We start from the raw sequence: 27,932 nt of genomic DNA on the forward strand, positions 1-27,932 counted from the left end.
TCACTCTTCATACTAATGGAGATTTGGATGTTTTAGACTTAGAGCACTCTTCATACTAATGAAGATTTGGATGTATAAGTTTCATCCGATTAAGAATATGTAACATGCAATGACAGTTTTATAAAATAAAATAATTTATTATATAATATATGGTAAATTACACAGAAAAAGTCATGTGATGATGTGTGTTTGCCTAGCCTTTGTTGAAGGTGCACTTTCACCTTGGCTTGAAACCCCCAGGGCAATTTACAGTCATTGTTGTCTTTCAGGTTTAGACACGCAAGTGATTATTAATTTCCGACCATATCATAAAAACCCATCAAAAACTGTGTTTGTGAGTTTGTTCTCTGTTTATATAAAATCTTTTATTTTCTATTGAATAGGCTGACATGCAAGACTGATTTAGGAAGTCAGGTGATGCACAGAACGCGGCAAAGAGGGTGTTGGCACTTTGCATAACAATAAACACCTTATAGGCTGGTAGCGTACAATCCCATTGATGGACCAGTGGATTGAGGATTCTTTTCCAGACAAATGACATAATTTTATGGTTACCTACATTATTTATGAATTCATTAGTGTGATGTGAGTTAAATATTTTTTAAATTTCATTATATTAATTTGGCTTTTAAGCTAGTAGAGCTTGTTGTATGAAGGTTTGAACATGGAGCTATAAATAATAGCTCCATGGTTTAAAGCTAGTCAGTAATAATACAACACAACAGTTCATACAACAAACAGTAACCAAAACATATTTTGGTTTATAATCCAGCAGAAATATGTTGTGTGAGAATAAATGCTGTTTTAAATGTCTTATTAATTCTTTTTAATTGTGGTTTGCTGTCTTTAAATTAACTTTTGATTGCCATGTTTATACTGACACTATCTTACCTATTGAACAAACAATATTATTTATGTAATTATTAGAATCAGGGACGTTTCAGATCAGTCATAGAGGAAACAATTAAATAGTTTTTTCCTCCATAGACCAAGATGTTTAATCCCACAATTAGGAAAAAATGGTTGGTATGGTAGTTTGCAATAATTATACAATTTGAAAAGAATGATTTTTAAACTTAACAATCAAAGTATTTTATTATATGGTTTACATTTTTACAATTTGATTTTCTCATTGTGAAAAAATTGATCATACTGTGTGGCAATACTTACTTACAGTAGACAGATTAATTTAGAAAAATAAAAACTGCAGAATGATTTTTTAAGCATTTTATTGCAATTATTTATAATAAAAACTAGATTTGAACTTGTCATAGTAATGAGTTAGGCTATTGCACAATGCATTGTAACACACACATGCTATTATATTAAGCTTCGTCTATAGTAGGCTGCACTACGGCAATTGTACGAACATCATAGCCACAGGCCTAATCAAGTCATAGGCATTTCAGTCGATTAAAGGGGCTATTTCTACCGTTCAACATGCGTCAACATTTGACTGTATTAGCATTGTAAACAGTAGTTGATGGTTAGTTTTTGTTTTATGCAACTTGCGTTTATTCAAATATTTGAATATGATGACTTTTTCAAAATGAAAAATAAATTCTGAAAGATACTTGTTTGAGTAATAACATATGGAAAATTGGAAGAAAACTGATAAAAATTAAGTAAGGCAATAAGATGATGTAGCTGCTCACAACTAAAATAGTGAGATAGATAGTAGTTTTTGTTTCATTATGCAATGATAAATAAAAAAATAAAATTAATGTGATGTGAAGTAGGATTGGCCTCCCCATGGATATCTTTTTTCCTTCTTGATATACCTTACCAATAATTAACCACTATATAGGCCAATAAATAATATTATCAATAATATTATCACAACATAAAATGGCATAGTAGGGGTCTATTGACCAAACAGAGCCTCCAAATTAGCCTTAATATAAATTGTTTTTTTATACCTAAACAATTCCTGGTAATCAAAATACACATTATTATCCTAAAGCACAAAATATTATGAATTTGCACTTTTTTTTATAAAGCTAACATTATATTATATGATAATTTGTGAATCTTTATTTTACAGTTGTAATTCTACATTTTATCCTGTTTCTTATAGAATTCCTTTACATTTACCTTTTCAATGTGCGAGGTGTCCTTTAAATTGAGTAAATGGCTCAGCCTAGAGATATAAAGAGTTACAACATTGAATGATTAGAAGCCATTATTGTGCCATAGAATTTGCACGCTGCGTGCGCACTCGTTTATTTTGTATAGCATTTTCCTGTAGTTCATTCATTATTTTTAGATCTATGAAATAATGGTTAACGTTTTTATTTTAGTAATTTATTTTATTAATGGTCTTGATTCGGTAGCCTATATATATATTTTTATAATTAACAAAAAAATAAATGCTACATGCAAGTTGGGATAAATCAAAGCATGAGCCAATACAACACGTCATATAACACACAATTCACCCCTCTTTATGGCTCTGCGTTTTTGACACAAACTGTGCCACCAACTTCCCAATTTCAGAGACTCATTCACCATTTCATTTGTAATAATTTGCCTTTATTATTTTAATATTGTTTATACCCTTTTCAGTATATTAACAAATATATCCACGACACTTTATTATTTTATTTAGTCATCAAAGCATGCATTATGAATTAAACAATATTACATTGTTATGTGATGTTTATTTCCAAAATCAATAAATCTTATAATATATAGGAATTATGATATCTTCCTAACACTATCTTTGTTTATATGAAGTTTGCTAACGATAGATAGGTAAACAAGACTTATATTTTCTATTTATTAGGCTAGCATGCAAGACTGACTGGGAAGTCATGTGACGCACAGAAGCAGTGACAATTATAAACACCTCATAGTCAAGTAGCGTCTGTTAATGTAGAGCTGTTCAGTCGGACTGATTTACCAGTGGATGGAGGATTGTTTCCAGGGTAGGGTACCAACAATTCTGTTGTTCAGATTCAGTTGTAGTGTGAGTTTTTATATTATTTTTAAAGAATATTTAATTTGACTAATTGTGTTTTGTTTTATGACAATTACACAAATAGCAATACTTTGTTTGGAAATGTTGGTTTATGGCAACCAGTTGCATCCATTGTAGTGTTTCTCAACTATTTTATTTTTACAGCAAAAGTTGCAATACAATAAAATTACAGATTTTAATTCGAAACACTACATGGGTGATCACTATCTTTTGCTCAAATTCTGCCTATGTTATCACTTACCTTTCATTCCTTTCGTTTAATAGCACATGAATTGTTCAATAAACTTGAGTTAAAATGTTAATATCAAACCTACTAATGTCTGTTGTTGGAGATTACAAAGGTCACAGAAGTTATGCTGCTGAATATCTTGTACTAAGTATTTGAACAACGTGAAAATATAAAAAGGTGTATTAGCCTGATAATACAGTACAGTGTTACTGTTAGTATACCTTTGGTAGACCTACACCATAAATGTATCTATAAATTAAGTTAGTACTTAATTGAAATAATTTTTTTGAGATAAATGTGTCCATAATAATAATAATACACCTTATCAACTACAGTATTTTGTTTTTGCAGCAAAATAAAAATGAAATAAAATGGCAGATTTGAATATAAAATTCAAAAACTTCAAAGCTAATCTGAGTAAACACTACAAGGGTGATCAGTATCTTTTGCTCAAATTCTGCCTATGTGATCACCTACATTTCGTAGAATTAGACAGCCATGGTTTAGTAGCACATGATTTGTTCAATAAACTTGAGCTAAAGGGTTACATCTTACCTACTAATGTCAACCTGTTGTCTGAGATTGTGAAACTGACACAAATTAAGGCTGCTGAAGATCTTGTACTTGAGTATATGAAGAAAAACAGTATTCATAATACTGATATACAACCATTGTCACAATACCGGAAAAGGCTATTTAAGGCCTTAAAAGAAACTCGGAAAGAGGCTTTATCACATGTTATTGCTTACTACCAATTCAGGAATGTTGCCTTAAAAAATATCTGGGATGCAGTTTTCAAATTAGAGTGTCACCAACGATTGATAGATGAACCAGGCAAAATAAAGAAATTTGCAGATTGTCTTAACAAACGTGCAAAGAATATACTACTTAGTAGAGGTAATATAATTATTTTTTTGTTAATATTACTTTATTAAAGAAATAATAAATACTAATTTGTAAATATAAAATAACATTAATTTGTAACAAGCATATCAGAAAAAGGTTATCCTCTGCTATGTCATGTTTTGTTTAGTGACTTTTTATTGAATTGTTTTTTTAATAAATTTATTTAATTAAATTATGCTTTCTTCAACTATAACATTATTTTCTTAATTCATAATATTTCAAGAAGACAAAAAACAAAGAATTATAAAAATTAAAATATTATGAACAAGATGATAATGACAAAGAAGTTGGTGTTAATAGAATGATATTACTCTAACATTAATAATAAGTATCGTATTTTAACACAAAGAATATAATGCTGATTATTACGACAAAAATAAAGTGTGTAGTTTTGTTGAAAAAAACATGCAGTCAACCATAATTAGCACAAACATGTTTGGTTCTGATTTTTAGGCTAAAACAAACATATAAGAAATGCATTCTTAAAATTTTAAGAATAAACAAAATTTAAGTTTTGACTAAATTAGTTAGAGCATGTTTCAGACAATTTAAGCATTTGGTTTTCATGAATTATCAGTGTGCGGAATGTCTGTTAATGTCTCAGTGCTCTTGTTAATTTTTTCTTTCTAACAAAATTAATTTAAGTGTACTAAATAATTAACTGATACAGTATAAGTCTGTTTGTGTACTATGTATAGATAATGAAATGGTTTAATTTCTACTTTTAAAAATTAAACAGCACTCATTATATATGAAACTTTTTTACAGTATTCTCATGAAACAATAAATTGCAATTTACATTTTAAAATCTTATTCAAGTTTCAGAATTTCCAATTCGTTTTGATTTTCCTGCTTGTGAATTAGATTTTCAGAAAGCATACAATGAAGCCTTGAAAGAGGGTAAAGTGAAAGTCAATCTTGGAATGCTTAAGGTGATTGGACAGGAAGGAGTGGGTAAAACATGCCTAATCAATGCATGTCTTGGAAAAGAGTAAGTACAAGATTGATGATAATGGTGTACTTGTTATCTTTAAGAAGTGGGGAGGGGAGGGGGAGGGGAGTGAATGGGTTTTATTAAATTTTATGTAGATTAAGTAAGATTACTTATGTATTTGTCTATTTTGTGCATTCATTTATTATATACTTTTGTTGGACACACCTTCAAAATGTAAAGTGTGCCACTGTTACAAAAGTGAAGTTCCCAATAAATTATTATAGACAGTGAAATGAACATTACAAAATATTTGTGAGTCAACTAAGAATTACAAACCAGCCAACTTTTATTGATTTGTTTTTGATAACTACTACTTTCTAAATATTGCAGTGATAAATCTAACAACAGTTGAATTATAAAAACTTTTAGAAATATATAAATCAGTTACTTCCTAATTATAACACCATCAAATTTTCTATAGATTATAGAATTTAATTTTAATCTTGTATTCTAAAAAAAAAAGATCATATGAATTGTTGAATAACTTACTTTCTAAATGTATAATTAATTAATATATTAAAATGGTTTTGAATTAAAAGGAAAAAAATTGCATTTTTTACAGTACTTAAAATGACTGAAGTTCATAGTTAGTTTCAAATTATTGTATTTTTGCCAGATTTGAGGAAAAGCATGTAGTTACAGATGGAATAGCGGTGATAAGAACAGCAAGCACAACATGGACAGAGGCTAATGCTGATAGTGGTAAACATGAATAAAAATTAGCATATTACTCTTCCAATCATCATTGGTTATGTAACATTATTTATCATTAATCTCATTATCATAGACAAAAACAGGCGCACAATGAAATGGAGATGTAGAATGGAATTCAATAAATGTATACAACCGTAGTATGGTGTCAACGGTCTTATTTTCACATACATTATGCTAATACAATTGTTACTCTATGATCTCTTAACACGCAAGCTATGTTACAGTGTTTGATGATGTAATGTAATTGTAATTTTACATTAATTAATCAATAAGTTTGACAATTGTCCAAAGTAGAGTTACGTATTAATGTATCTGCTAAAATAATATGTACACACTGTCTTTTTTTTTCCACAGGTAATCCTTCAAATCAGTATACAAAAATGGTCACTGACAAACTGAGAGCAAAGAAAACTGTAAGCGTATGTCAGTAATAGTGTAATAAAAACATAAACTAAATAAAATAAAAGTACCTACAGCACATTTCTACTATTGCAAACCAGTCACTTACAGAATGCAATGAGACATTATGAGCAGCTATTTTAATGTTTTAAATTTCTAATTATTGTTTTGAGAGTAAATATTACTTTTTATTTCTATTAAAGGTAGACAGTATAGTCAGGGTCCTCGTGTATTTCCGTAGGATTTTAATGCCCAAAGTGAGATTTCACTTGATTTCACTTTATTATGGTGCTAGGATACCAAAAATGCTAGGTAACAAATTTTCACGATCCCGTAACCATGGCAACAGCCCCAATTTTAAAATGGCGACCAAATGGCCATATCTCCATAACCCTTTGGTCTATTGACAAGATATTGGTATCAAAATACTCGGAATATATATATTTATATTCGTTGTAATAGAACATTTTTACTAAATGCAACCAGAAATGCTATTTTTCTGTACTTTTGACCCTTGACCTTGACTTGTACTGTATCTTAAAAATGGCTGGTCATATAAATTTAAAAATGGTCTCAAATTGCTCAGACCTTATATATTTATATTTATTGTAATGCAATATTTTTTTTAAAAATGTCCGGAAGCAAAGTTATTGACCTTTGACATAAAGAATAGCTTGCAAGGATTTTTATTCAGTAGTCTCTGGTCATATCTCCATAACCCTTTGGTCTATTGACAATATATTGGTATCAAAATACTCGGAATAAATATATTTATATTCGTTGTAATAGAACATTTTTACTAAATATAACCGGAAATGCTATTTTTCTGCACTATTGACCCTTGACCTTGACTCGCACTGTATCTAAAAAACGGCTGATTATAGAAATTTAAAAATGGTCTCAAATTGCTCAGACCATACATATTTATATTTATTTTAATGCAACATTTTGTTAGAAATAAAGAAGTAAAGTTATTGACCTTTGACCTAATAAACATGAACTTTATGTATAAGCATTTATCTATTTGAGCATGTATCAGCAATGTGGTAGGAGATTAAAAATGAGTTTATACATTATTATTATCATTCGAATATTTAATTTCTAATTCACATATTTAGTTTTTATATATATTAGTATATACTTTATAGTGTAAGTAAACACATTTATCTATGTAAACAACTTTGGACAATAGTTAAAATTTAAGCAGAAATTCATTGCACTGTAGTAATTTTTCTCCCATCCACTTCACTAAAATGACGTAGTCAAATTGATTCTTCCTGCACTTTTCCTGAAATGTTAATTGCTATACTTTTTACATTTTTCCTGATAAGAAACTGGAGCTCCAAAATTGGATTAAAACATCTTTAATTACATCAATACCATGCATTTATTGTGTCAGCAATCACTCAATGAGTGAGAGTGGTTGATCTTCAACTTTTGTACCTTTAATGCATTTTCATATACAGTATGGAGGTTTCTTATACATTGAACAGCTGCCGGCCATACATTATTACGTAGTTATAGACGTTCCTTGGTTTTCTTCCTAGATGTTTCGAGATATGAGAAGCAATCTTTCAATGCTAACATTGACTGCCATTTTGTGAGTCATATCGCCAAGCCAAGGAATCTATTTAATGAGTGAGATTGTTAGAAGTGACCAAGAGGTTTTTGATGTTTAAAGCATTTTATGATTTTATCTCCCTCCTTTAAGCTACTAAATGTTTTCAGGGAGGCCACAACCAGACTTTACTCACAAATTTCAAAAAGCTTCAACTCCTATTTTTTTTATTATCTCTGTTTAAGATTTTTCTTGACTTCTTTTGAAATTATTACTAAGACAATGTTAAAAAAAGTGTTCTTATTTGTTATGAATGTATTTTGATGAAATCTTGATGGATTTGTGTGTTTTGTGTTGAAGAGTGAGTTCGATGTGATATCTAGTTCGATTTCCTCATCTTAAGTAGTGCCAACAAGACCACCAACCCATTTTAACTGTTTTCCTTCTGTTCTAGAGCCTGATCCGGGAAAAAGAGCACTATTTAAATACAATTTTTTTTTCTTTACATTCAAATGAATTACAATCTTTTATTCACTGTTATTGGGTCATCTACATCAAGCCAAGCTGTTTCATTTGTGTTAGATGGCAATGTATCAGAGACGAGCATATAAATGAAAACCAGTTATGGGCAAAACAAATCTGCAAGATACCTTCCTAATAAAATAGGTTATAATTACCATCAAATCTCATTCTTACATTTACTACTTTTAGCCAAATCAGAAATCTTCAATTAATACGTTTTTAGAGGTTCAAAGTGGCAATTGAAAACAATATTTGAAAATGCGAGTTTAGAAAAGAACTGAATAATAATAATAATAATAATTATCCTAAGTGAACGCCAGGCTAGTGATCTGGAGGTTGTTGGAGTCCCACATTACTTAAGTATTAATTATTATTCTTAGTAAAAGTGAAAATTATGTCAGAGTAGGGCAAAAAAATCTGACCAATATTTATCCATCCTTGTAATGTAAAAGCTATTCTCTATGTCAATGGTGAATAACTTTACTTCCGGTCATTTTCTTACAAAATATTGCATTACAATAAATATAAATATGTATGGTCTGAGCAATTTGAGACCATTTTTAAATTTCCATGACCAGCCGTTTTTTAGATACAGTGCGAGTCAAGGTCAAGGGTCACTAGTAAAGAAAAATAGCATTTCCGGTTACATTTAGTCAAAATGGTCTATTAGAACAAATATAAATATATTTATTCCGAGTATTTTGATACCAATATCTTGTCAATAGACCAAAGGGTTATGGAGATATGACCAGAGACTACTGAATAAAAATCCTTGTAAGCTATATATATGTCAAAGGTCAATAACTTTGCTTCCGGACATTTTTTAACAAAATATTGCATTACAATAAATATAAATATATAAGGTCTGAGCAATTTGAGACCATTTTTAAATTTTTATGACCAGCAGTTTTTAAGATACAGTACAAGTCAAGGTCAAGGGTCAATAGTACAGAAAAATAGCATTTCCGGTTGCATTTAGTAAAAATGTTCTATTACAACGAATATAAATATATATATTCCGAGTATTTTGATACCAATATCTTGTCAAAAGACCAAAGGGTTATGGAGATATGGCCATTTGGTCGCCATTTTGAAATTGGGGCTGTTACCATGGTTACGGGATCGTGAAAATTTGTTACCTAACATTTTTGGTATCCTAGCACCATAATAAAGTGAAATCAAGTGAAATGTCACTTTGGGCATTAAAATCCTACGGAACCCCTATTTTCATACATGAGGAACCTGACTAGTATTCAAGTTTTGATGAATAACATTTATTGTTTTTTTGGTTATTTTTTTTTTGTATGTGTCAGGTTAACATGAAACCATCTACAGATGATGATGATGGTATTGCTGTTAACTACAATATTGATGACAAAAATGATGATTACAAAAATGATGGTAACTTTTCTTTAAATTCTATCTTGGATTTTGTAGTAAAAACACTAATAAATAAGTCTTATATTATGAGTTTGCAATTTTTTATAGTTATTTGAAATAATTAAGATATATTTAATTAGATTTTCTAATTTAAAGTAACTAAATAACTATTATTAAAAGTATGTGTTTAGATTTGGAGGCAACCTATCTGTATAACAATTATGGTTACCGGCATAATTTTCTACTATGATAATGACAACTATAACTAGACATGAAACTCGTCACTTTGACGAGTTAGTTATCCGCACCACGACAAACGCCACGTGCACGTCATACGTTGGAATATTGCACACAGATAAAGATTATGGCATTATGACAAGAACTGAAAAATATGATATGCTGTTAGTGCTGAATTCTGTCAATTTTGTGTCATATAGTATATACATGCAAACAGTATAATCTGTATACATATTACATACAGTGTAGAATAGGTGAAATTACGGGACCCGCCATTTATTCCAATTTTTAACATGGCGACGGTATCAAAATGAAACACTTAGATAGCAATTTCAGAAGAAAATTATCTCAGGAACAACATATTAACGTGTAGAAGAAATGTGAATACTTAAAATATAGATGCGCACCCTTTTAAATGTGATGAACTATTACGCAAAATATGAAAATACGACTTTTTTTATTCAACTGGCCATATGATGACGTCACAACATCCGATTGGCAAAATGTTTACATGAATTCGTATCTACAATGCAATAGCTTCCAGAAAACGTTTTAATCGTGATTATCACGTTTTATTCTTATGAGCCATTACATATTAAAATTTACTGTAAAGATGAAATTAATGACCCACGTAATTAACATTTTTAGGCATGATGACGTCATAAAAATTAAAATATTTTTATCTCATGCTAAAGAAAGTTGATTGACCTACACAATATATAAATGTAGGAGAAAAAGGAATACAGATAAGCGTGATGCGCTCCATTGAATGTGATGAGCAATAACGAAAGAGACAAAAATCCTATATTTTACATTCGTGTGGCCATACGATGACGTCACAATGTTTTTTTAGCCTTATCGATGCATGATCCGATATCTACAACTCATCAACTTCTAGATTTTGTAATAAAAATAAACGGTTCACGGTTTACTTTAGAAACTATGACTGTTTAAAAAAAGACATAATTTTGACGATTTTTTAAGCTTTTTCATAAAAAAACGCGGACAAATTGTAATTCAACGTGTTCGTATGGCGTTATTTAAACTGGAAAAGGTCTAAATTGTTTTCAAAATTACTATGAAAGGCTTGAAAAATATAATTCAAGAGAAAAAAATATGTTTTCAACGCTACGTGCGCACCGCGTGCGTAAAAAAATTGCGCGCCCGTGGGAATTTTTGACATGCTCAAAATGACAAGAAACGCATAAAAAGTTGATTAGAAATTAATTTTGCGCATTTTGAAATTTTAAATGCGCGTGCGCGCGTAACTTCTTGTGAAACATGCCATTTTTAATCCGTAGAAAGTTTGCCCCTGATATGGCTTAAATTTTGTCAAAGTGTCAATACTAAATGACTTTTGGTTTTTAATCTATGATCAATCATTGAAATTCATAAAATTGCGCGTAAGTCACGTTGCGCAACTATGACGTCATTCAAAAATAGGAGGTGCACAACTTCACGTAAATGCCCATATGTTGTCAAAGTTATGAAATGTTATGTTTACACATTTTAGAGAAACGCGACTCACAAAAAGGAAGGAAGGAAAGAAGAACTAGACATGAAACTCGTCACTTTGACGAGTTAGTTATCCGCACCACGACAAACGCCACGTGCACGTCATACGTTGGAATATTGCACACAGATAAAGATTATGGCATTATGACAAGAACTGAAGAATATGATATGCTGTTAGTGCTGAATTCTGTCAATTTTGTGTCATATAGTATATACATGCAAACAGTATAAGCTGTGTACATATTACATACAGTGTAGAATAGGTGAAATTACAGGACCCGCCATTTATTCCAATTTTTAACATGGCGACGGTATCAAAATGAAACACTTAGATAGCAATTTCAGAAGGAAATTATCTCAGGAACAACATATTAACGTGTAGAAGAAATTTGAATACGTAAAATATAGATGCGCACCCTTTTAAATGTAATGAACTATTACGCAAAATATGAAAATACGACTTTTTTTATTCAACTGGCCATATGATGACGTCACAACATCCGATTGGCAAAATGTTTACATGAATTCGTATCTACAATCCAATAGCTTCCAGAAAACGTTTTAATCGTGATTATCACATTTTATTCTTACGAGCTATTACAGATTAAAATTTACTGTAAAGATGAAATTAATGACCCACGTAATTAAAATTTTTAGGCATGATGACGTCATAAAAATTAAAATATTTTTATCTCATGCTAAAGAAAGTTGATTGACCTACACAATATATAAATGTAGGAGAAAAAGGAATACAGATAAGCGTGATGCGCTCCATTGAATGTGATGAGCAATAACGAAAGAGACAAAAATCCTATATTTTACATTCGTGTGGCCATACGATGACGTCACAATGTTTTTTTAGCCTTATTGATGCATGATCCGATATCTACAACTCATCAACTTCTAGATTTTGTAATAAAAATAAACGGTTAACGGTTTACTTTAGAAACTATGACTGTTTAAAAAAAGACATAATTTTGATGATTTTTTAAGCTTTTTCATAAAAAACGCGCACGAATTGTCTAATTCAACGTGTTCGTATGGCGTTATTTAAACTGGAAAAGGTCTAAATTGTTTTCAAAATTACTAGGAAAGGCTTGAAAAATATAATTCAAGAGAAAAAAATATGTTTTTAACGCTACGTGCGCACCGCGCACATAAAAAATTGCGCGCCCGTGGGAATTTTTGACATGCTCAAAATGACAAGAAACGCGTAAAAAGTTGATTAGAAATTAATTTTGCGCATTTTGAAATTTTAAATGCGCATGCGCGCGTAACTTCTTGTGAAACATGCCATTTTTAATCCGTAGAAAGTTTGCCCCTGATATGACTTAAATTTTGTCAAAGTGTCAATACTAAATGACTTTTGGTTTTTAATCTATGATCAATCATTGAAATTCATAAAATTGCGCGTAAGTCACGTTGCGCAACTATGACGTCATTCAAAAATAGGAGGTGCACAACTTCACGTAAATGCCCATATGTTGTCAAAGTTATGAAATGTTATGTTTACACATTTTAGAGAAACACGACTCACAAAAAGGAAGGAAGGAAAGAAGAATAATACAGAAAAACTAGATTTGAACTCGTCACTTTGACGAGTTCGGGTTATCCGCGCAAACGCAACATGCACATACTTAACCATATGAACCTCAACAATTATTATGCCATCCTATGACATGAAATAAATATGTTTACAGTGCTGAATTGTACCTATTATGTAGCATACATCATATTACAGTATTTTACAGAATAAACTGTATATGTTATATACAGTGTAGCATAGACAAAATTATGAGACCCATCTTTTAAATCCAATTATTAACACGATGACGTCATCAAATTGACATATAAAGATAACAATTTTAGAAGATAATTATCTAAATAATTACAATCAAATTTGAAGAATTTTGGGCACGTAAAAGTGAGATGCGCTCTATTTAATATGATGAGCAATAACGAAAGAGTAAAAAATCCTATATTTTACATTCGTGTGGCCATACGATGACGTCATAACATCCGAGTGGTAAAGGTTCTGCATGAATTCATATCTACAACATATCTGCTTACATATTAAATAAAAAAATTTGGGGGTCGTGGATGATCCTGAGGAGCTATAATAGATTAAAAATAGGCTTATTTTTGACAATATGTTGTCACTTTTGCAACTAAAACGCGCGCAAATTGTCTAAATCAACGTGTTCGTATGACGTCATTTTAATTTGAAATGATGTAAATCTTTTTTAAAATGACTAAGAAAGGCTGTAAAATCATAATTCAAGAAAAAAACACATGATTTTCATGCTCCGTGCGCACCTTACGCGTAATTTTTTTCGCGCGCGTGGGAATTTTTGACATGTTTCAATTGTCATGATCAGCGTAGAAAGTTGATTAGAAATTAATTTTGCGCATTTTAAAATTTTAAATGCGCGTGCGCACGTAACTTCTTGTGAAACATGTCATTTTTAATCCATAGAAAGTTTGCCCTTGATATGACTTAAATTTTCACTAAGTGTCAAAACAAAATGACTTTTGGTTTATAATCTATGATCAATCATTGAAATTCATAAAATCGCGCGTAACTTACGCTGCGCGACTCTAACGTCATTAAAAATATGGAGGTGCACAATTTCACGTAAATTTCCATATGTTGACCAAGTTATGAAATGTCATGTTTACAAGAATGACAGATATGCGTGACACAAAATTCTGGGAAAGAAAGAAGAATAACAAAGAAGATAACTAGACATGAAACTCGTCACTTTGACGAGTTAGTTATCCGCACGACAAACGCCACGTGCACGTCATACGTTAGAATTTTGCACCCAGAAAAGATTATGGCATTATGACCTGATCTGAAGAATATGATATGTTGTTAGTGCTGAATTCTGTCAATTTTGTGTCATATAGTATATACAGTATAATCTGTATACATATTACATACAGTGTAGAATAGGTGAAATTACGGGACCCGCCATTTATTCCATTTTTTAACATGGCGACGGTATCAAAATGAAACACTAAAATACCAATTTCGGAAGGATATTATCTCAGCAACAACATATTAGCGTGTAGAAGAAATTTGGATACGTAAAATATAGATGCGCGCTCTTTTAAATGTGATGAACTATGACGCAAAATATGAAAATACGACTTTTTTTATTCAACTGGCCATATGATGACGTCACTACATCTGATTGACAAAATGTTCACATAAGTTCGTATCTACAATCCAATAGCTTCCAGAAAACGTTGTAATCGTGATTATCACATTTTATTCTTACGAGCTATAACAGATTAAAATTTACTGTAAAGATAAAATTAATGACCCACGTAATTTAAATTTTTAGGCATGATGACGTTATAAAAATTAAAATATTTTTAACTCATGCGAAAGATAGTTGATTGACCTAGATAATATTAAAATCTCGGAGAAAATGGAAGACGGATAAGCGTGATGCGCTCCATTGAATGTGATGAGCAATAACGAAAGAGACAAAAATCCTATTTTTTACATTTGTGTGGCCATACGATGACGTCACAACATCCGTAAGGAAAAAATTCTGCATGAATTCATATCTACAACATATCTGCTTACATATTAAGTTAAAAAACTCGGGGATAACGGTTGATCCTGAGGAGCTATAATAGATTCAAAATAGGCATAATTTTGACAATATTTTGTAACTTTTGCAACTAAAACGCATGCAAATGGTCTAAATCAACGTGTACGTATGACGTCATTTTAATTTGAAATGATGTCAATCTTTTTAAAAATGACTAGGAAAGGCTGGAAAATCACAATTTAATAGAAAAAAACATGATTTTCATGCTGCGTGTGCACTGCACGCGTAAAATTGTTCGCGCGCGCGGGAAATTTTGACATGCGCAAAATGTCATGAATGGCGTAAAAAGTTGATTAGAAATTAATTTTGCGCATTTTAAAATTTTAAATGCGTGTGCGCGCGTAACTTCTTGTAAAACACGCCATTTTTAGTTAACTAAAAGTTTGCCCTTGATATGACTTAAATTTTCATAAAGGGTAAAAAAAAAATTACGCTTGGTTTTTAAGCTATGATCAATCATTAAAAATCATAAAATCGCGCGTAAGTCACGTTGCGCAACTCTGACGTCATTCAAAATAGGAGGTGCACAACTTCACGTAAATGCCCACATGTTGTCAAAGTTATGAAATATTATGTTTACACATTTTAGAGATACGTGAGCCACAAAAAAACAGGAAAGAAATAAGAATAATACAGAAAAAAAAAAATATTGATCCACTACAATAACAAGGAGTTATCCGCTACTAAGCGGATAACTAAAAAAAGAAACGTGACAATAACAAGGGTTATCCGCAACTAAGTTGCGGATAACCAAAAATATTGATCTCATACAATAACAAGGAGTTATCCGCTTGGTATACCAAGCGGATAACTAATAATACAGAAAAAAACTATTGATCCCATACAATAACAAGGAGTTATCCGCTCTACCAAGCGGATAACTAATTAACTATAACTTGGAGGTGAAATATTATCTGTGTAACAATTATGATTGACAGTCATACATTTCTACCTCTATGACAGTGAAAATTAAAGTTATAATGATGACATTAAAAATGAAAAACAATGATGAAAATAATAATGATAATGATGACGTGCTAGATATTAATTATGCATCAATGTGGTAGTGGTGACTTTAGCAATGATGATGATGATAATGAAAATTACAACAAAGAGGACAACTAAAACAATACTCATAGTATATAGTAATATACTGGGACTTAAATTTGTCATTAAAAATGAAATCATTTACATATGTTTTGATAGTAACCAAACAAGCTTGTTTCCACTACAGGTATTGATACTACAGCTACTAAAGCTATTCCAGTTGATACAGATCAGCAGTTAGATAAAGATGTAATCAAGAAAGTTGAGGAAAATAAGGAGGAGACTTTGGAAGAAACATTCAACATCTGGGATCATGGGGGACAATTGATATACCATGGTATTCATCGGGTAAGTTAAAAAATATGTAATTGCCTTGTAAGTTGATATTTTATTGTTTAAATACTTTCTACACATTTCTTTAATAAACTCCACGTCAGCCAGTTAAAAAGATAACATAATTGGTTTCATTCTAAGAGCGCTATATCAAATTTGTAATGTAATAATAACATAATTGTATGGCCATGGCATAGTTTGCATTTTCCCAATTCATTAATTGTAATCCAATGGTAGTGCTTATATAAAATGTTGATATTACAAATTTTCTATGAAAACAAGGCAAGTATTTTTATTAATTAAATAATTATTTTCTTCTGTTTTCAATCATAACTGATTTTAGCCACAGTTTTATATGAATTTGTACTAGAGAAATGCTTTGGTAAAAAGAGTATCAATAGTAAATGTATTTAATAGTTTATCAAAGAATTTGTATATAATAGTCTTTATTTATAGAGACCACTACAGAATAAATGGTACTTGTTCATAGGCCTTTAAGAATATTAATCAATATTTGAATAACAAGCACATTATTTTTTCCAGATCTTCGTAACATCAGAAGCACTTTACATCGTAGTGTTTGATCTCAGTGTGAACCTCGAAGATCGTGCTATCTTCATTGATTCTAATGGCGTAAGTATTGTAAGACTAATTAAGGTATTGTACTTGTTGTGCTGGAACAAGTCTTCTTGATAAGAAAAAAAAAGCATTTAATTTTAATTTTGTTTTGATTTTGTTTTTTTTGTGTTTTTTTCAGGAAAAGCATCAACATCATTGGACCAATCTCCAGTTCATATTATCTTACATCCTGTCAGTTTATTCTCATAGTCGTATTGTGAAAGAAGATGCAAAGAATGAAGTTAACAAACCAACTATCCTTATTGTGGGTACACATAAGGGGAAGCTTGGTAAGACTGAAAAAGAACAAGATGCTGAGGTAATACTACATCTATTTCTAGCCACAATCAAGGTATTACTGCTCCATTAATTTAAAGAAACTGAACTAGAATACTTTATTAAACAACTTTATCAGGCATATAATATAAACGGTTTTTAAATGATAAAAATATTATTTTAAATATATGACAGTATTTGACTAATGTGCTCATTACATAATATATATTTTCTACATTTTTATAAACTGTTTACAACCAGGCAAATATCATTTTTGAGAAGGTTCAAGATGCTCTTAGAGGGAAACTGTATGAAGAACATATATATAAATATTTTGCTATCGAGAACAGTGAAGAAACAACAGATGAGAGCTTTAGTGATCTCAAAGAGGTTATTGAGAAGCTTATGAAAGCTTTAGAAAAAGATAAACCTTTAAAGTAGATGCGTTTTCGATGTGATCTTCATGACCTCAGAAGAAAAAAACATTTTTCTTTGTGTCCTTTAGAAGAGGTAAACTTTATTTTGTAACCACATTAATAATCTTACTTTGAGCATTAGAACTTAATTAATACTTTCATTAACCATGTTCTGCCACAGTGTATTAATCAGAGGAACTCCACACCCAAATGTATAGAAAACTCGGATTTCAAAATCTGAAATTACTAGTTTCATTCTGACCACTGAAATGGACCGATCCATTATTATTCGGAGGGATTATAAAAATACTTTATACCTTTTTATAAATATTTCATTGCAGTATTACTGTTATAAGTTAGGTTTTGGAACATTTTAATAATTTAATCATTTTTATCTGATCATAAAGTAATAATATTTCAAATAACCTATCCTCTGATTAATAATGGATTGGTCCATTTTAGTAGTCTATACATTCATCTCAAAAGTACAACAATAAAATAGACATGAGAAACAAACATTGCCACATGGTAAGCTGTATTATTACTCTTTCATATTGATAAATGGTATATAGTACTGATTATATTTCTGTAAAGAGTCTCTAATTTGAATGGATATAGAAACAATTTAGGAATGGAGACTTGCATGAGAAAATGGTTTAACATCTATTTAGTGCATACTTCTTCTATATTATCTACACTGAAATACCAAAAAGTGTTGTCCATGTAACATTTCATGCTAAAAATACAAAATTAACGTTGGTAATAAATATATCTCTACCATGTTATAAAAACTGAATATGATTTCCTATTTAATTATGTTTTAAAAATCTAGTATTATAACCATTATTTCTAGCTCAAGATACTGGCAACTAAGAATGGTATTGAAAAAGAACAATCAATCCTTCTTAACTTCCTGTATGATCTTGGTGAAATTGTTTACATGCCTGACAACAAATTATTAAGAGATAAAGCAGTGTTAGATCCGATGCAGCTGGTTGAAATTGTTACTGCTTTTGTAACAGTCATTCCACCAAAGTTTCCAGTAAGTACAGTAGGCCCATGTAATATTTCAAATTGTAAATATGTGTTTGTGCTGTCACCCCTATGCAAGTTCGGTGCAGTTCCTTGTTTCTTGTGAAAACATTATTTTTGATCATAGTACTTAGGAATTCTTTTTTGGTTTAGAAGCCTGCATTTAGGAGGGCTTTTAAAAAACTTGACAAGGGCATACTGGAAGAAAAGTTGTTGCGAAAATTATGGAAAGAGCGTAAAGTTGACGAAGGAAACAATTTTGAGTTCCTTGTGGCACTGATGATTCAATTAGGTTTTATTTGTGAGAGGACAACGACCAGCAGCCAAGATGTGGCAAGTACATCTATAGTAGGTTTTGTTCAGTTATCTTTTCTAACATGTTTGGCATGCAAGATTATGTAAAAAATAATTTTTTGGGGATGATACATGCTTGGTGAAATTTAACATAAAATTTTAAAATATTTGTAGGGTTATGACATATTTTGTTGAAGATGTTTTTAACATGTACAGGAAATGATCTTCATTTTCTTATTAAAAGAAATCTAAATGACATTTTACAAATCAACAATTTCAGGAATCTCTTGAATCTGCAAAGCGATCATTCTTTGTGCCACTACGCCTTGCTTTCAAGACATCAAGTGAAGTGAAACCAGTGCCTGATGATTCACATTCTATCAGTATCTATTACGACTTTAAGGGATATCTGCCAGATGTATTGTTTCCATATATGATTATTGATTTCCTCAACAAATTTCAAAAGAAAGGAGTTGACCCAATACTCTTGTATAATCATGCTGAACTTTACTTCGACCAAGATCATGATGTAACTTTATCTCTTGTCAAAGTCATAACTAAGGAGAATGAGCGAAAGTTCTTGTTAAAGGTACTGTATCATACAATCTCTAGTGAATAAATCATAATTTAATCTATTCCTAAACTCAAATTAAAATATCAAAACATCACATTCCTTTTTTTCAGGTGACTATTAAAAGAACTCCTGCTCGTAATGAAACAAGTAATGAGGAACCCTCTTCTGAAGCATGTAAAGAGGTATGTTATCATTTCATATCAGTTTGGAGAACTATATATTTTTTTTATAGATGTTTTGGTTGATTGTTATAATACGATATAGTTTAAAATAATTCAAACATTTAAAATAATTTTTTTTTTTAGCTGTTTCATCGTCTTAATTTGTATTTGAAATTGTAATTTTGTAGATTCTTTAGTTTTCATAATAAAAACACCACCCTAGATATCAGAATTGAAAACTATTAACTATTGCTAAGATCTACCATTTATAAGGTTAAAACTTTATTGATTTCAGTTAACATTATTAATTATGATATAATATAATATGATTAATAATAATTGATATAAAAACATCAAAAAATACATACATATAATGAATATTACATACAAAAAATAATAAAATATTAATATAATATCAATTTAAGGTACAAGCAACTAAAAGTACATTTGCCAAACCTAGTTGGGATTTATTTTTTTTATTATATAACATAAATTAATAAAATTGATTTATAAAAATGTCTTTAAAAATTCACTTTAGATTTGTATTTTAGATATTTATTTATTTTTTATTGTTTTAATTTTCCCTTTTATTGTATTGTAAATTTTTAGTGAACAAAACATTTTAAGAATTTGTGCTGCTGATTCAAAGTTGCTACATTGTATGTGTTTAATTGTCATAGTGTTAATTCAATTTGTATCTTTAGGTTTTGCTAACGATTCAGAAGTCATTTGAACCTACTAAAGATGGTGGTAGAAGAGGCATTCAATATGAGAGATGCATACTTTGTGATGTATGTAGTGATACATCAGAAAAGAAGCACATTCAAAATCTTGAATATTTCCAGTATAGAAAGTTAAAATGCACCACAACTGGCACAACATTTTCAATAGATGTTACACGTTACCAGCGGCTATTTGGAGGTAAGAATTATATATATATACAAGTTTATTTTCATTTATTTATTTGACCAATAAACAATAAACTGAATGAACAATATGATTATTATGTAATTTAATAAACACATACAAATTATTAAATATCTTCATTCCTCTATAACCAGTAGTAATACTATCAGAATCATTATTGACAATCTATACATCAGGGATGTCGGCGGTGGACGGCCCCGTCCACCACTCGGAATTTCCGACCACCATTTTCATAGAGTTAATAAACAACATTGTCATCGTCTTTAGAAAACGCATGGACAATGCAAATTAACAATGTACTGTTCATTAATTAAAATCGGCGCCGCCTAAAAATCCTACCAAGGCTAGTAGGAGACGACACATTTTGGTGGTTAGCCCATGGTTAGCCTAATTTAGCCGGACGAGACGACATCGTGCGCTGAATTGACATCGGAGTGGAGTCTAGTTTCGGCGGCCTAGGCTTACGCTATTAAATTATTTAATCCTACCTTGGCTTAACGAATTATAAATACGCCGACATAAACAAAAAAATATATATGCAAAATCAATATATTCCATGTTAAGATTTAACATACATAGGTCTATTCAATTATTACGACATGTCACTGTGTAAAGAAAATGGCCCTAGGCTAGTATTCTGTAGCTACCCCAACCAGAATTAAATTTGAGTGAAAAAAAAAAACATGTGCTACTGTGGGTGGTGAGGGAGAACAGTTAATTTAGAGAGAGTATCACGTTTCATGTCATGTGACACAAAATCTAGGTAAACGTTCATCCCGTTTCCAGGCCTGCCATAATATGACCCAAAAAAAATCTAGGTCTGTGCGCGATCATCGACGTTATGATACTACATTTAGAATGTTAATGATCTTTTGTTGTCGGCATCGTTTCTGGATCGACTGGACGTTTTATTTTTAGAAATTGGCCTAGGCTAAGCCTATACTAATTAATTGAGGTTCACCGTGTGGTGCCATCATGCCTCTACCATGGGAAATTTCTATTTATTTATATATTCACCGTCGAGTCGTGTAGATAAAAAACACCACGAAGAAAACGATTATGATTAATAATATTTATTAATAATGCTTCCGAGTAATTTACAACTTGGTCCTTCGTCAGTAAAAATTGACTCATTAATTTTGCACACCTTGTTACCTCACAAAAAACATCGTAGGGTTGTCTATAAAATGCATTTTTTCCGACCCTATCAATTTACTAATGTCAAGATATTTAGAATAAAAAAATGTTAATGTTATAAATATATATATATAATATTATAAACCTATTTTTTTTTATTTGAGAAGAGTTTAATATGTTGGCTATTAAGTTTGTAACTCACTAGGATGCAACACAAGAATGTAGGCACAACAAGTAATTTGACCAATGGCAAGTGAATAAGCTCAGATGAGCTGTGCATTGCATCTTTGTGTGCATCCATGAGATACTTTACTTTAACCAAATTGTGTCCACTTACAGGATGTTCAACTAATATTTTTTATTTTATTTGCAGATGAAACAGAAAGAAAAAGAAGAAATTCCGATCAAGGTAATTGATTGAAATAAGTAGATAAGTTTTGCAAAATGTTGTACTTTTTTTATGGACTCAATGATATTTAATTATAATAAAGTATTTGCCTTTGTTAATGCTGTGCTGCCCTCAATGACGATTATTTGGATCTCTAGGATGCAACACAAGAACGTAAGCACAACAATAGTAATTTGACCAATGACAAGTGAAGGATTGCATAAGCTCAGATGAGCTGTCGCTTGTTGTAGATTACTCGCATGGCAATTTCATCTTTTTGTCTCAAGTGATTATAGTTAAACATTGTATGCAGTGCTCCTCCCCTCTTTTAACAAACACTTAATTGATACTATCAGCTGAATCTGTCATAAGTAGGCACTTTTATAAGCAGATACTTTTCTGGACCCAATGTTGTCCACTTACAGAAGGTTCAACTAGTGTAATATTTTTTATTTTATTTGCAGATGAAATTGGGCCAACGGGAAGAAAAAGAAGAAAACCAGACCAAGGTGATGGAAATATTATATATCAGATAAATAGATTATTTAAACAAAATTTAAATTGTACCTATGTTTGTAGATCGTAATCTATTGTTCGTAACCTACTACTGCGATGTATTGTTATTATAATTATCAACGCATCGATCGTAGGGTGGTTTGTAGGGTTAATAAAGATATAGTATGATTAATAATATTTATTAATAATTAATTCCGAGTAATTTACAACTTGGTTCTCCGTCAGTCAAAATTGACTCATTAATTTTGCACACCTTGTTACCTCACAAAAAACATCGTAGGGTTGTCTATGAAATGCATTTTTTCCGACCTTATCAATTTACTAATGTCAAGATATTTAGAATAAAAAAATGTTAATGTTATAAATATATATATATATAATATTATAAACCTATTTTTTTTTATTTGAGAAGAGTTTAATATGTTGGCTATTAAGTGTGTATCTCACTAGGATGCAACACAAGAATATAGGCACAACATACTGTAATTAATTTGACCAATGACAAGTGAATAAGCTCAGATGAGCTGTGCATTGCATCTTTGTGTGCATCCATGAGATACTTTACTTTAACCCAATGGTGTCCACTTACAGGAGGTTCAACTAATATTTTTTATTTTATTTGCAGATGAAACAGAAAGAAAAAGAAGAAATTCAGATGAAGGTAATTGATTGAAATAAGTAGATAAATTTTGCAAAATGTTTTACTTTTATGGACTCAATGATATTTAATTATAATAAAGTATTGCCTTTGTTAATGCTGTGCTGCCCTCAATGACGATTGTTTGGATCTCTAGGATGCAACACAAGAACGTAGGCACAACAATAGTAATTTGACCAATGACAAGTGAAGGATTCGATAAGCTGAGATGAGCTGTTGCTTGTTGTAGATTACTTGCATGGCAATTTCATCTTTGTGTCTCAAGTGATTATAGTTAAACATCGTATGCAGTGCTCCTCCCCTCCCTTAACAAACACTCAATAGATACTATCAGCTGAATCTGTCATAAGTAGGCACTTTTATAAGCAGATACTTTTCTGGACCCATGGATGTCCACTTACAGAAGGTTCAACTAGTGTAATATTTTTTATTTTATTTGCAGATGATATTGGGACGGGAAGAAAAAGAATAAAAACAGACCAAGGTGATTGAAATATTATATATCAATTTAAATTGTTCCTATGTTTTACTTTTATGGACTCGATGATAATTAACTAGTATTATAACATGGGTTCAAGGATGTACAGCACTTATTTTTTCACTATCATGCACTGGAGTGCAAAAAGTGCCGCAAACTTTATATCAAAATAATGTTACATTGGGTATTAAGCAATGCTCACTGTTGCCATTCCACAACACCTATATCTGTAAAAAGGGATTGTATAGTATAAACTATTTATTTCGAGGAAATAAATAAAGACCCTGTGATGTTGATTCGAGGGGGGTGTTTTTTCAAAATGATATTTTATGGGGGCATTTATTTAAAGCGTAGCCTCTATTCGAAAAAATATGGTAATACAAGGTATGAGAATGTAAGTCTTATTATATCTGATGATTGAGCTAGGAACAAATGAATTATGATATCTTGTAGTTCGTGACAGAATGCTACGCAATCGACAGCCCCAACACAGGAAGTTGTACTCTTCAGACAAGGGATGACTGTGATTGGACATAATTCATTTGGCCAGCGTTAGAACAGAAACTTAAAATCAAGATCATTAACAGGACCTATTATTAATTATGAGTTACATTCATCGTATTACTAATTTAGTCTAAATTTGTATCATTTAAACAAAAATTTATATTATATAATAAAACCACAAAATATGTAGATACGCTACCACAAAACATTTCATCGCGATCTATATTATTTTAAATAGAGACTTCCTTTTTTTAAGGTACTTTTTAATGTCTGGTCGTCTATACAATATCCCTAGTCTGTGTGCATAACATACTTGTTTATTGATCATGTATATATTAACTGTAAAATTGTCATCAATTTAAGTTCAATAATATAATCTTACAATTTTGCATTTACAGGTGGTTCTCTGAGTAATGTCAAAAGAAAGTCAACATGGACGTCGGCTGGTACTGGTAAGTTTGATTACCAGTATGTAATTATGTGACAGCCAAGCAAGCAAATTTTAAGAATTATTTCATTTTAAAATTTATGCCATATCTCTTCTTTAGAGAAGAAATTGTAAAATCAATTATAAGAAATTGCATTTGCACTATACTTCCCTCATTTTTTTTTTTTTTTTTTAATCTGATAGCCATGACTTAAAATCAAACTTTGGCCTACTGCACTTTTTTTGTATTTTGTACTGTAATATATAATTTTTGGTTTAATTTTTTTGTGTGCAGAAAAACAATAAAAAAAACTAGATTTAGGCGATTAAGCCAGGTCTAGGCTGCACTAATATTTCAGTTGATCAAAACAATGCTTAAAATGGCCTGCAATGTGCTGATTTTTAATAATCGAAAATTAATTATAAAATTTGTAAGCACACATACATGCATGTTATATGCGCTATGCAACGATGGCTATTCTCACATGATGACATTATTATGATATGACGAAAGAATAAAAAAGAAAGAAATAAAGATTCTGACAAAATCAATAAGATTGTATGCATTAATATGACAAAAATGTGCTATTCCTAACATGTTTTTTTTTAAATTAAAGTACTATCCAAGAATAACTATCGAAAACTACTTGTGGAAGTGTCATCATGGTGGGAAGAACATGATAAGATCAATTTACTGAAATTTATTATTTTAATGTTCAAACAAGTTACTCTATCCGACATAGAGAAGAGTAATGATCCATTCAAACTCTTTGAGTTACTTGGAGCTCCGGGAATAATTAGCCCATCAAATGTGAATGTTCTACTTGAAGTTGTTGTAATCGGAGGGATGGAGGGTGTGGACGAGGAAAAGATCAAGCAATTGATACCAAGCTTTCCTGGATTCAGTAAAATGGCAATTCCTGACTGCTGGGATAAGCGTCAAAAGTTGATCGAATTTGGACGTAAGATAGGTATTGATGAGCAAACCAAAATTGGACATGTGTGTGGAGTGAAAAGTAAACCCAAAGATGTTTGGGCTTTGATGTTTGAACTTGAAAAGCAACAACTTTTCTCTGGAGAAATGATAAAATTCATTCAAGAGCTAAAGGACATTGGCCTGGATAGACATGCAGCATTATTAGAATAGACATTGAACATAAATTGAAAAAAGTCTAATAAAGTTTAGGAACTTAAGACGTTTTTCATTGAAATTAGGTGACAATTAAATTTTAAGATATTATAAACATTTATATGTAGACGACTACAGTATGTTTAGAAATATTGAAATCATCAATGTACCTTCAGCGTTTCATAGTACTTTGTTATGTTTCATGCAATATATATACCAACAGAAAGCCTGTAGGTCACACATCCGATCTGTGAGTGCATTTCATTTACCTCGCATAAAGCTACTGCTAAAAAATAGAAAATCATTTTTAAAAGGGTGTACAGGGGAAGAAACAAAACAGAAAATGTAAACTGAAGCAATATATTAACAAGAGCAATCAGATTACATATGTACCTCCGGATAGGGCTGACCTCTAAAATTAAAAATGATTAAGCCCTGTTTTAAAATTTCTGTAAATATTTGTAATGTGATGTTATGTAAGAATTAGTTAGTTTTCCTCCTCAATTTATATGCTTGCCATTTTAGATATCCTGAATCTGTTTGGCTCGCCACCTTTGACCATTTCCATGAATATGACAGAGCAGCTGCATAGCCCGAACTAGGTAACCGAAAATCAATTAAATTTTGGAGTTTGGTTTATTTTATTATCACGGAATAGAGCTTCTCTGCTATTTTGTATACATTTTCATTACGGTGATATTATATTATACCATATTATAACATAAAATGTGAATAAGATTTTTTGTATAAAGGAAATGTAATAATAAATTTTATATTTAGATTAATTTGATTGATTGTTTGTGTGAATAACAAAATAAAGAATTATTTGTGTGTTAAAAAATACAATAGGAATCAAATAATGGATTTTTTTTACTATGAAACATAGTGATATAAAACAAAACTTTCTCCGATTTTGCATACTTTGGACAGCTTCATGTAAACAGTCAGTGAGTGCTATTTTTGGCTGCGCAGTGGGACATGTAACAGTAGTCAGAGTTAATACAGTAGTAAAAAGTTTAAAAATGAAAGCAATACTGGATATGGCACTTCACGAAAATAAAAGACGCTAAAGAAAAATTGTGCTGTGTGAATATTAATCGAGGGTGCACCATTTGTTTGCAGAATGTTTGTGAAGCCACAGACAACATGTTTAGTCGCGTGCGTGCAACGCGACTCTACAGCTGACTATGTTGGTCGGTTGGTCGGTCGGTAAACACTAACTACAATTTGAGCACGCGATTGCAGCCATGTTTAGGCCTATAGATATTCCGAGATGCTTTTTGCTGGAAACATTTCTGATCTACCTGCCTTACTATGTCTTTTTGGGTGCTATCATACATGTAGTTAATATCCCCTTCTTCGATATATCAGTGCCTATACCTTTTTAATGTCACAGAACTTCCATTAAGAATTTTCCAGTTGTTTCAAGATATGTTCGCTGACTCGCTTTGGATGACACTTAACGTTAGGAAGCTAAAGCTACTCATAGTTCGTTGATGGCCCTGAAATCCAACAACAGACCTGCAAAATGGTGTTATGAAAATATGTAATCTTAATAAACGGTAGCGGGATGGAATTGGACCGAATTCTTAATACAAAATAAATAATCATCTTCTTTTAGCCTGCCTGGTTTAGCTGATGTTGATGCTGCGAGTAGAATTAATGATCACTTTGCTGCTATTTGTAATAGCCTTCCTCCGTTGGAATTTGGATATTTCTTGCCTTCCAGCTTATTTTCCTACTAGCAGCCCACCGCCTGACATCGATATCTGGCAACCCCCATAAAGCTGAGCATCCCGATGATCAGCCAAGTCGCTTGATTAAATACTTCGCACCTGAACTGAGTATACCTATCACTAACATTTTTAACAATTCACTTAATGAACTTCCTAATTTGTGGAAAAAGGCGACTGTTATTCCTATACCCAAGGTTAAGATTGTTGCTTCGTTAAATGAT

The 27,932-nt window shown here is 31.0% G+C and overlaps 3 protein-coding genes across 3 annotated transcripts in view; all 3 read left to right on the plus strand.

The window, feature by feature from the left end:
* Positions 1–26,796, plus strand: part of LOC144838082 (uncharacterized) — a 48,800-nt gene extending 22,004 nt beyond the window's left edge. Inside the window, exons 24-28 of the mRNA XM_078693441.1 lie at positions 22,728–22,772; positions 23,405–23,440; positions 23,880–23,921; positions 24,818–24,871; positions 25,464–26,796. Of these exons, the coding sequence (XP_078549567.1) occupies positions 22,728–22,772; positions 23,405–23,440; positions 23,880–23,921; positions 24,818–24,871; positions 25,464–25,993 (707 nt within the window). The 3' untranslated portion in view covers positions 25,994–26,796. The remainder of the gene's footprint in view (positions 1–22,727; positions 22,773–23,404; positions 23,441–23,879; positions 23,922–24,817; positions 24,872–25,463) is intronic.
* LOC144837401 (28S rRNA (uridine-N(3))-methyltransferase-like) overlaps positions 714–27,932 on the plus strand; it is an 85,556-nt gene continuing 58,337 nt past the window's right edge. Inside the window, exon 1 of the mRNA XM_078692477.1 lies at positions 714–723. The gene's annotated coding sequence lies outside the window, so the exon portion shown is untranslated. The remainder of the gene's footprint in view (positions 724–27,932) is intronic.
* Positions 5,033–18,737, plus strand: LOC144837402 (uncharacterized). Its single transcript, XM_078692479.1, has 9 exons — positions 5,033–5,106; positions 5,726–5,811; positions 6,178–6,236; positions 9,616–9,703; positions 16,295–16,455; positions 16,984–17,073; positions 17,198–17,377; positions 17,596–17,844; positions 18,604–18,737. The coding sequence occupies exons 1-8, from the start codon at positions 5,039–5,041 to the stop codon at positions 17,773–17,775; spliced, it is 912 nt and encodes a 303-aa protein (XP_078548605.1). The 5' UTR covers positions 5,033–5,038; the 3' UTR covers positions 17,776–17,844; positions 18,604–18,737.

This window comes from Antedon bifida, chromosome 3 (assembly GCF_963402885.1).
Source record: "Antedon bifida chromosome 3, ecAntBifi1.1, whole genome shotgun sequence".
NCBI classification, from domain to species: Eukaryota; Metazoa; Echinodermata; class Crinoidea; order Comatulida; family Antedonidae; genus Antedon; species Antedon bifida.